At 39.9% G+C, this 11,964-nt stretch overlaps 1 protein-coding gene across 1 annotated transcript in view; it reads right to left on the bottom strand.

The window, feature by feature from the left end:
• Positions 1 to 827: 827 nt before the first annotated feature.
• MTHFD1L (methylenetetrahydrofolate dehydrogenase (NADP+ dependent) 1-like) overlaps positions 828 to 11,964 on the bottom strand; it is a gene marked incomplete at its 3' end in the record, with an annotated part of 105,709 nt that continues 94,572 nt past the window's right edge. The window contains exons 25-26 of the mRNA XM_008940405.1: positions 2,587 to 2,694; positions 828 to 980 (exon numbers count right to left, since the gene is read on the bottom strand). Of these exons, the coding sequence (XP_008938653.1) occupies positions 828 to 980; positions 2,587 to 2,694 (261 nt within the window). The remainder of the gene's footprint in view (positions 981 to 2,586; positions 2,695 to 11,964) is intronic.

The raw sequence follows: 11,964 nt of genomic DNA, 5'->3' as shown, positions 1-11,964 counted from the left end.
TAATAAGTCATGCTACGAGATGTCAGATGCAGTTCAACTTCTGTTTGGAGTAAGATGTGCGTAGTGTAGCTGGCAAAAGGCATGAGGCAACTAGCTTCTCAGCTACATTAATAAGGCACGTCTGAGAAGAAAATATCAGGAGCTTCCTAATCTGAGTCTGTACTTTTAGGGACAGATAGGAAGAAAGGATGATAAATGCCTTTCTTTAGCACCTCATTGTTTAAATCTCTAAAAAGGAGAATGAAAGTGCTACTACTTCTGGAGTTATTAAGAATATCTATCCCTTCCCACCATAATTTAGTTTTACAGAATCAACAGAGATGTTCACAAGGACTGGGAATAGATGAAGCTCATCAACTAAAAAGTAATCATTATAGTTATGCACTTTTTCCTAATTCCTTTCTTCTAAATATGTTACAGAATGCTTTGTAATTACAGACGAAAGAGTTAACACTTAGAACATAAAAATGGAGCTACAGTTATTTACAGGCTGCAATTTGAATAAGGAAAGGCAACAGACATGTAAATTAATTTTTCAGCAGCATGAGGGTGCCTAAGTATCCTAGCTTAACTCAAAAACATCAGAAACAGGACCAAGAGCAAGTCATTCTCTCAGATCCTGTAGTCAAAGGTAGTGTATGATATTACAATTTCCTAATTCTCTTTTCTTATCAATCCAGAGCTACAAAAAAGTACGAGAATAAAATTATTAAAAATCCCCAAGACCTCACCTCGTTCTACACGTTATTTTTATAGGCAAATGGGAAATTGACTTTCCTATCAAGCTGGGTCAAAGGAAGAGGAGTAATTTAGTTGAACACACTCACCGTTCCTACCAAAGGATAGATGAATCCTGCTCCAATACTGGCTCGCACATCACTAATTGGCAAAATGAATCCAGTGGGAACACCCTTCCTCTCAGGCTGATGGGAGAGGGACAGGTGAGTTTTTGCCATGCAAATGGGAAGATTTCCAAATCCCTAACAGAAAAGGGAAAGAAAAGAAGAATGTTTTAAAAATTACAGTAAAGACACAATACATTTTCACTTTGTTATCAGCATCTTCTAAAAATCCTAAAATCCATACAGCGATAGTTAACCTCTGTTTCTTAACAGCTAATATTTCAGAAATTGAGAGAATACTGTATTTCACATGCTACTCTCTCTCTGATCAGGCCTTTGTCTCTAGAGACTTGGCTGTAGAGTTATCCATCTTCTAGAGAGGGTTCTCAATCTAGAGTTAGGTGCAAAAAATGGCCTATGCAACAGCTAGAGTGTGCTGTTTTCAGAATCTTTTTCTACGATTTTCTATGGTTCCATGGGTACCACAAAAAACCTACACCAACTTGATAAACCTTGAGTATGGCACTTTTCTCTGGGCTTTAATGACCCAGTCCACCCACTCGAGACTGGGATTCATAGCCCCAAACTCTCTAAGGGTACTAATGTCTTCTGTGGGGTAAACACAAATAGCTTGTGATGCTTTTCGTTGTTTTCAAACAAGCCAAAAACTGTGTGAAGCGATTGTAACCACTTCACTAATGACAGTGCAGTAGTTACTCAAAAAGTGGAAGAAAATCAGAGAAACGCCCTCACAGCAGCTCCCCCCCACTGCTTGCCTCCCAGGTTATTGATTAACCTTGAGTCAGGTACCTTCCACTCTTCTGTTCAGCTCCCTGGTAAACAGGGATGTGATTCACAAGGCCTGGAGGAGAGGTGGCACTGCAGGGAATTGCCTCTGCAGCCCAGTGCTGACGATAATCCTTTAATGACATTGTGAAAATATTTCCTAATACTGCTAACATTTAGACTGAAAATTGGATTAGAGAATCACAGCAGGAAAAGAGAAAGACGTGGATTATTTTCCTTCAAGTACATGAAGTAAGCTTCTTTTCCATCTCGAAAAATCTAATTAATTCTCAGGAGATTTGCATTACAGGGAAGACAGCTATACTTCTGCCTGTCTGACCAGGCTGATGAAGTATACTCAGGAATTTTTCCACAATACATTGTCCAGAATCTCTGTTTTCTGACAGAAAGGCTCCAGCCTTGTTTATGTGCAGAAAATACATTCACCTCTCCACATGGTTTCAAAACTGTTCTTTAACTGTATCAAAGCCCAATCCCACATGGTTTAGGAACAGTGATCTATTTCACCTTCTAGCATTCATAACCCCTTGGAAATAATACAAACAGAAGGAAAACAAAAGATTTTACAAATATTGGAAGCTTTGTTATTAGCACGCACAGCTGTGCACAGGCCTTTTTGTGTTTGCAAACTCATTTTTTGCAGGTACAAATGAACACTGATATGCTAAAATCGGACACATTAACTAGCTGCTACTTTTGCAGATTTGCAGTTATCACATTTAAGGTAGTAACCCAAAATTATCACCCTGCACAGAAAGTACAGCACTGCACCATAAACCAATGCATACCGACCTCCACAGATTGGCACCATGGGTGAGCTCACACGTTTTGGCAAAGCTTGGCTAAACACTCCAATCTGAGAACCTTTCACACCCCGAGGCTTCCCAAGACCCTCATCCAGCAGGCATGTGACTCCATAACTCACTGGTGTTCTTACCTGCCGGGTGTAACGATCAACTTGTGACTGCGCAGTGGGAGACAACTCTATGTCCTCAGCTCCATACACCTTCTGAGCAATGACCCTTATTTTTTCAACAATAGGAAGCTGCAGAGACAAGGGAACAATACAAGCATGAACATTAGCCAAGAGAAATCAGGATCTTGTCTGCTGAGTGAGAAATCTGAATCTCTCATTTAGATTCATCCTTGTTAAACAGGCTTGCTAAAGCATGAAATCAAGTAAAGGGCACTGGTGATGGATATGATATTCAGCTACAGGTAAGTGAATTGTAACCATGATTTTAGCTACTCTGTCATTTAGGAGCTGCATAATTTGAGGATTACAAAGTTGACAACATGAGCTTACACTCTTGACTGAAGTGGAGGAAGAAAATTATTGCCATGTAATTTTAAGAATGAAGAGCTAACACACACTGCAGATACAAGGAAGCAAGCTCCACCGGGTTAACAGGGATCACTAGACAAATCAATTTTCATTTTACAATAAAGATAATCTATACAATGAGTTGACAAGGCAAGGTAGAAAGCTGCCATGGAAGGGTCTTCCAAGAAGCAAGGAATTTTTTTTTTTTTTTTTCCTAACATAGATATTTGGAATAGTAGCATTGATACTGCAAAGAACTTTAGGCGCTAAAAAAAAAAACAAACGCATTCTAGGATACACTTAGAGAGATCACAAGTCACTTAGATAGATCAACCTCAGCCTCCAGGAGTATCCACCTCAAGTTAATCAGCTCAAACTGAATGCGTGTCTTGCTTTTATGGCTTCTGTCTGAAGGCAGATGCAGATTCGCACATGCAGGCTGTTAAAAATCCTTTCATACATTTTCTACAGACAGTTTTTTGTGGTCAGATCAAGCATTTACTTTTTGTTCCACCATTTCTGTTTATTTAGAGTAAATAACTCTTCCATCTTTCCCTCTCCTGTTTTGAACGACCTTGGAGAGAGCAGTTATGACCCCTATAGCCTATTTTAAACAAGCCAATCTCTTCAACTTTTTTTAAGAGGAACAGGACGATGGAGGAAGGATCATATCACCAGTTCAGCCACTCCAGTGCTGACCATAGATGGCCAGAGATGTGTGCAATACTCTAGGGAGCATCCCATCAGTAACTTGTGCTCTAGCATACTAAATTAACAACACACATGGAAGAAGCGCTGAACAAAATCTAATGAGACACTACTTGGGGAAGAACACTTGGTAACCTCAAGCAATACAAAAAGCACCAGAACACAAAATAGAAGTATTTAATTTTATTCCGACGAAGACAATAAACCAGTTTGTGAATACCAAACTATCTGGTGCGTTTATAGGAAGTTCCCCAGTTAATCACATTTTTACAATGCCCGTCTAGATGCAATGTTTTTTCTGCAAAGACTCATCAGCTGAAGGGATTATGCCTGACTGACCTTTTCATATTTATGAGTGAATTTTAGAAAAATTAAAAGTAGTCTGCTTTTCCGTTAATAAAGAACTCTGATAACAGAGACGTCACTAGAAAAGAAGCTTAAATGTAAGACAGTTAAAAGCTACTAAGGCTCAAACAACCCCTCAGACATGAAATTTCAGCGTAAGGTTTAAAGATATTCCATAAGATGCTTTCCGAACACATTGACTATATGATTATTGCACCTTAATTGGATAGAATGATGTCACATTCCTGATTTCAGCCTTTTTACAGGAATCCAAGCAGTGCAAAAAAAATCAAGTGAGGATTGGAGATAACGCATTGCAAATATCCTGGATGTAATTCCTGGCACCATTAAGCTGAATAGAATACTTGGTGACATGGACAGCCATCATGGGATGAAAGTTCTCTCAGGTTGATTATTAAATATATTCATAACTTGTTGAACACTGGCAGTTTTGAACACAGTGGAAAAAATGAAAAATATGCCTGTTAACTTGCTTTTTGGGTGCTGTTTGCTTGCAGTCAAGGACTAACAGCAATAGCAAAGGCAAAAGGGATTCCACTCCTCGTTGTCAGTAAGCCAACATCAAAACCGTTTTCTGCTTAAACCTCAGCAAATTCATTGAGATGGAGATGTTCATTTAGCTTCAACTTGCATTTGTGTCAAAATACTTCAAATTAATTTGACAGCAGCATAATTACTATGCCCTCAGCCTCCTTCCAGCAATCATAGCTGTAGTTTCCAAATGAAATCCAGCAGGGCTCTGGCTAGCATCAGAGGAGACTGCTTTAATGACAGTGGTGGCATTCTGCTCCTCCCAGGATGTGCACAACAGCTTGCATGGCTGAGCCTAAGCTGGACAGTCAGACACTGCATCCCTTCAGATTTATGGTGGAGTTTTGTGAGTTTGGTTTTGTTTGGTATTGAAACCAGAATTTCAGATACTTTTAAGGCCAGCACCCAAACCTCAAAGTTTGCAAATTTAACTTCTGAAGAACCACCACTGGGGAAGCCATTGTGGGAGCATGAATGGGAAATAGAAGTGGTTTTCTGAGGCCACCACATGTTTACTGCAAGGCAGGTGTATACCAACAGGTGAGACAACGTGCATAGTGTCAGTAGACAATCTGAGCCTATTTAATCTCACAACACAGGCAGATGAGTCCTAGCTGAGCGCAGTTTAGATAGAAACCAAAAAGGAGGCACAGACACTATACACATTAACATGGCCCATGCATGTGCACACTCTCAGACATATTTCCTTCCTGATTTTTCAGGAGTAGGGAAGAGAATACACTGCACTGTGCTAAGTAGCCATCTGTTTTCTAGTATTTAGTGTGATTTTTAAAGGATTATCTATTTAGAATCACAGTGTAACAGCATTTCAAGCTAAAAAGTTTTCTGTGTTCCAGTTATCAAGTAATACTGCTGAGAAACTTCACTTTCATTTAACTTAAAGGAGTGCTCTCTGAAGAAAAGCCATCTAGTACTTTACTTGAGAAATAAAAATTCATTTTGCTCAAAAATAACAGAATGGTATTTATCAGAAAAGAAGCTTTAGTAATACAGAAGACTTTTTACAAATATGCCATAGAAGAAGCCTGGATGTTTACAGACACTTGTGGGAACAATTCTTACTTTTTCTTATTTGGTCTTTAAGGGCAAGTTCAGCCTTAGGTTTTCTGCAAAACTGTTGATTATTCAGCATTTCACTATGGAAAAACTCTCAATGATGGCACAAGCATCCACTGTGTGTAGCAAACTTTACAGTGCTAGTTCACACGGAAAAGGGATTAAATGAATGCAAAGAAGCTGATAAAGGGAGACAAACTGTAGAAGTAACTAAATCATTAAGGGATTTTAAGCTGGATTTTTTTGCCAGCTAATACCAGACTCTTCTAAAAAATAATGTGAGCTACCTATTTGTACCTTAGACACCTTGATCAAATATCTGTCAGCAGAAACCACATATATCAGATGCTTAGAAAAATTAAGTCATTTCACATTCTCACTTCTTTTATCTAAGAATTTTCTACAATGGCCTAGCATTTTCCTGAACTAATTCTTCATTCTCATTTGCAAACTACAATGTAGTCCCTCAGCTGCACCAACACAATTATTTGAAGACCATCAGTAAAACTGTATCAGTGAAAGGAAGATGGAAAGTCTCATCCAGACAGTGAGTGTTGATGGTACCCTTCTGATCAGCAGCTGGGTTCCACAGCACCTCTGCTAGCTGGACAGCTGTGGTGAGAATGGTATTTATTAAATGTGCAGAGCACCAAAAGCACAGGAGTTTTGGAATCAGCAATAAAAGCTGTTCCTATTCTCACCTGCCTTATGTAAGGTTGTGAAAGCTACACAACTATGTACATTTAGGTAGAGAACAGGTGAGAGATACAAAATAGACAGTATAGGTTTAGACAAAATTGACTTTTACAGTTATGCGAGTCCTTTTCCAGATATGCAAGTCCAGTATTAGTATTAATGCTGCAGGAATTATAGCAGCTTTGGAGAATCCCTTCCAAATTCAGTTTTAGCTGCTTGAAAAAATGACAGCATGAAATACTCAATGTAAATTTATAATGAACATGAGAAGGTGCTATAGGGCCACAGGGTATAAATATCTGCTGCTTGTTAACTAGCTTTGATGCTTCTCTCAGATACAACCAACCATGCCAGCCCTGCCAGAGACAATGTGCTTTTCCGAAATCTCACACATCCAGAGCCACCATATGCTTCTTCCGAGGCAAGCGCATACACGTGTGCTTGTTGAGGCTGCCAAGCACCCATGCCATGAACAGGATTATCTCCTTGGCTAAAGCCTAACAGCAAAATTGTGCTACAGGAAAACTGCACAAACTGCTTTCACAAAACCAGTATCTGTGTAGCTGTACATTTCATTACTTGATAGAGAATGATTAAACCAAGAAATCAGCACTGATAAGGACGAGAGCCTGTCATTCCCAAGACTGAATTTTTCTACCCAAAACGAAATCATGCCAGTGCTGTCACCCAGTCATACTGCTACTTCCAGGCAAGATGTGATGTTAGTACAAATTGGTGCTGTTTATTACACAAGCTTCTTTCTTCCAATACTATCAACATCAGGGTATTTACTAAAATGTAATTTAATAGTGTTTCATTTCCATTAGTCTTTCCTCACATTTCCTTCACTATTTATCTCTTCCTTTAGCTATAAGCTATCTCTTCCTTCTGCAGGTTGCAGATTGCCATTTTTCCACATGGGGCTTGATGAGGATTTCCATAGACATCAGACTAGATTCAACAGAGCCTCCTTCATCCCCCCTTCCTCTGCTGCTCACCCTGACCCATGTGCCAGTGCAACTGAGCAGGCAGCACTGCTGCTTGTGCAGCTGCACATACCACAGAAAGCGATCCAGGCTAAAACACAACCCAGAGATGGGGGGAAAAAAAGCTTTTGTCAGCCAAATTAGTTCACACATCCAGTTTACCATAAAGGGAAAGCCAGTATAAAGCAGAGAGACAGAGATTACTTACATGCTATCTCCACAGAAAGAATTGTTCGAACTGTTCAAATCTGATCACTGAAATGTACCAGCAGAAACAGTGAGTTGAGGTAGGGACACATGGCTTGGGCTGAGATTCCTGAAATCAGTCTTGTTGCCACAAGTCAGCACCATGTGAAATGAAACATCCAGATGACCAGGGACCTCGTTTGGGATTATGCTAAGGATTCCTGTCTTTTGCATCCAAATCTGGACACTTGACTTTAAGATCTTTGGCTACTGGAGAAAGGAGTTCATCTCTTTAAATCCCCAGAGCAAATCCCTGAGACTGCTGAAAACAATTCCTGTTCCTTTCCTTCTTGCTTTCTTCTGCTTTCAAATATTCCCCCTGACTTCCTCATCAAAACAGTCCAACAGAAAATGTTTCCAAAAAGCCAGAGTCAACACCAGTAAACCCATAGTCATACTTCATTCCACTAGGTTGCAGCTATGCCACACTACCATGAGAAGCATTGGTGTTTAGACCTAGTTTAAACTGAATACCTTAAGTGAATGTCCATCAGCACAGCACTGTCTGAAAAGATCTCTTCACAGTTATACAACAGAAATATTTAAAACTACTTTATTCTCTGAGAAAATAATATTCTGCTGAAAAACATGCGTTTAACCATAGAATATCCAAAAGCACCATTTAGTTGTAACTTACAGATTTAATACTTCAAGTTCTTTAAATATGTGCTGCACTCTCACTGCTTATTTTTAATTATGAGATCACCAGTTTAATTATGAGGTCACAACCTCTGGGTTTACTGTTGCTACATTGTTTGTGCTTTAAAACAAATTCTTAAAATAGTTTCAAATTCAAGGCAATGGCACTTAACAAAAAGAAAGCAACAACTTATGCATTCACTGAAAGCAGCAATAAAGAATGACTGGTTGGCTAAGTGAAACAGCATGCAGACATCACTCATTCCTCTTCTTGGGAAGGCTGCCAAACAAAAACATATGACAGGAGTATGGCTCAGAAGGTGCTGTGTGGGGTGACAGAGTGCAGTGCTAAAACAATAGCTGACTCTGCACATTCAGACTCTTACTTCTAGCTTTTCCCCTGGATAAAATAAAACCACATTTACTGAAGTATCTGTATATTCTGGTTCCAGAAGATCTGTGGCTGACAAAAGGACTCCCAAGTCTTTATCACTCTTCTTCCTTTGTTGGCACAGGGCAAGAGTTTGTTTTTTAATTTGCGGAAAAGCATATGCAGTCAAGTTAAACAGTTTGTGAATCAACATCTAAGCCTGCAGCCTTAGAGATTTATTTTCCATTTCCCCAACTTTGAAACCCCAGCTGTGCCCACGAAAATCGCTTCACACAAAGAATAGGAAAATTATGAAAATAAACATAAAAGTGCAGTGCTGTCAAGAGCCTACATCTACCAAAAAAAAAAAATAAAAAAGGAGATGGAATGGAAGAAAGATAGCTTCCTGCCCTAGTGCACCCACTTCAGTGAAAGAAGTGTCCAGCGTCCACCAGAATCTCTTTGATGGGAGTGGGAGGAGAGCTTGGTACAGCCCTGTGGAATCCCTCTTTAATGTGGGTTCATTGCTAGATGGCCTGTAGGGAGGGGACAAAAAAACCTGAAGTGCAGCACTTTCAAGATGAGAAATTATCTCCATCATTTAGGAAAAGTTTCAGTAAGCATATATAATCTTATTTATTCCTACTCCAGTAGTGTTTAACAACCTTCCATTGGGTCCATGATGAGACTAAACTCTAAGCTGTATAAAGAACAACACAGAAGTTATTTGCCTTCTAGGCAAAAGAACAGAGGAATGACGGCCTGATGTGACAGCAGAAGCATGATGAATGGCTTTTATGGCTTAGCTGCTTCATGGTTCTAGTGGAGGAAACAGAAAACACCCCTGACCTCCCACCTCCTTCCCCTTCAGTCACACTGAGATTGAAAAGGTGACTAGTTTACAAACAAAGACAAATACTCTGCCTTCGGTCATTCCCCTGGAGGTCAGTGTCCTCAGACCCTGGCCCCATGAGCCATTCTTGACTCTGCCTTCCTTTTTGAGCCACTCCCCCACTCCTAAGCCTTCTCTCCACTAACCACTCTCTTCCCTCCTTCATTATTCACAGCTCATTCTCGTTATTGGATACTATGGCTAGCAGATGGGAAAGAAGATAATGCATAGAGAACCACTGCCAGCAGAGTTTCCTCTGGTTTGATGCTACCCTTAGACTCCTCAGAGTGACTCACTGTCTCTGACAGTTGAAGCTGCGACTGGAAGAAACGAGCCTAATGGCAGCCCACGCCATACTGCCACAGCACAACAGAGGCATAGGCAGCCAAAACTGTAGGCTCAGATGCTCCAGATTTGCCCGTTACTATTATGCTCACAACAGGGGAAGAAAAATGCTAGTGCTGAGGCTGCTAACTGCTTGAATGCCTCCCTGAGAAGTGCTGCTACTCAACCTCATTCCCAGTGGATGTCTCCAGGCTGAGAAAGCTCTGCTTTGTTCTGCAGGCTGGCCAGGCAATTCACTGCACTCAGCAAAAATATCTGTGCAATCAACTTCCACAGTGCAACCTGGAAATATTTTCATTTGTCATGGTATTACCTAAAGGCAGAGCACAGGTAAAAATAGGTGTCATCTGACAAACTTGGAAGACTGGAACAATCGCTTCTCCTCCCTCCCTTTTGTAACCTTTCACTCTTCAGTTTACTTTCCCAATGCAGCAGGTGATTTGAGGCTCTACAATCATATCTCCGTCAAGTTATTGTCTCAATCTTTTAAGGGGACAATGCTAACTCGTTGACTGGCCAGATACAGTGATCTTGCCTCGTGCCATATGCCTATTCTTCTCCTGTTTTCTGCCTCCTGGAGCGTTAGCCCACTGTGCTCCAGTTGCCTTGCAGGAAGGAGCAATGTACTTCCTAGAAAGTTAATGCCTCTCTTCATTTAGACCTGTGTTTCCTCCCAAGTTTTTGAGGGCTGCTTTAAGTCAAGGGAAGGTTCATCACCGGAGAAGAGACAGCACCAGGATAGAGACAGAAGGCAGGTTACTCAACAGGCATACATTAGAATATAGATTCTTCCATTCCAAGAACAGACTCTGAAGCCAGAGAAATCTGGGAATGGGATGTGTATGTTTCCATCCTCTCCTATCCTCCCACTAGTTATCTAAACTTACTTTAAATGGGTCAGTCAACTTTATTTTGAGTTATAGCTTTCTGCTACAACTTAAAGATCCATACTTTGAGAGAAGTGAACCCAGAAGGGAAGTCAACAGTGATAAGAGAGTTGAATTTTGATATTTTCCATATGTAGCAAGAATATATATATTAAAAAAAACCACAACTCCGATTATTTCACAGAGAGTTCAGGAGGCCTTTAAAACAAACCCATCCTCCAAACACTGAAGAGAAATACTCAGCAAGAAACCAATTCAACAGTAAAATAAGAGAGGTTAGTGCAGAGAGGGGGCAAAAATCCATATTAAAACCACACACTACTATACTATTTATTATGACTACTGCAAACAATCTTTAAAACTATGTTATAAACTCTGGAAAAGTCATCCTTGCTCCTGAAACCCCTCGTAGCATTGTGTAATTCCTAATACTGTAAGCATTTCATGGTACATTGTATCTATTTATGTCCTTTTCTTACACTTCTGAAGTGACAACAGTGCTGGTGTTACTTGTCAGAGGTCACTTCTTGTACTTATTCCATAAAATGACACTGGCACACATGTACTCTCAAAATCATATATGCAGCTATTCTTCACACTGCCCTCAAAATATGCTTGAAGCCTATTCTGTTCTCATTTCAGTACCTGAAAAATATTCATTTAGTACTAAATGTCAAAGAAATCCTTGGTAGAATCAAGATGCACTAAAAAAAAAAAAAAACCCACCAAAAAAACCAAAAAAACCAAACCAAAACCCAAGCATCAGGTACTACAATAAAATAGTAGCTTGCCTGTTTAGAGAAATAAATAAAGAGAACCTGAAAAGCAATCTGAAAATGAGGCTACAAAGCACTGTGTCTTGTAGAGATACCTGAGGAAGTTTAAAAGGCTGAATAAGGTGCTTCAAGGCATATAACCTTATCAGCACAGTCTTCTAATTAGAGTGGGTTGCTATGATACTCAAGAGGACCACTTAGCTGAGCCCGAGTCCTGAACTGACACAAACATGTTGTGTCCATTGTCTAAGACTCCTTATTCAGCACATGTATGGGTATCATTGAACAAATGTATAAACATACCTCAGGACTCAGAAAAATAGTTGATCCTCAACTTTCTACCAGTATTTGACAGACCTAGAAAAGAGTTTTTTGTTGTTCTCACATTTTACACATTTGTAATGACCTTTCAAGGAAGCCTTTGTTTTCAGATACACATTTGGAAATTACATAAAGCACTGCAGAAATGCAT

Source organism: Merops nubicus, unplaced genomic scaffold (genome assembly GCF_000691845.1).
Source record: "Merops nubicus isolate BGI_N331 unplaced genomic scaffold, ASM69184v1 scaffold7715, whole genome shotgun sequence".
Lineage (NCBI taxonomy): Eukaryota > Metazoa > Chordata > Aves > Coraciiformes > Meropidae > Merops > Merops nubicus.
Note: the sequence above shows the minus strand (reverse complement) of the source record. Positions and strands in the feature narration are given on the sequence as shown.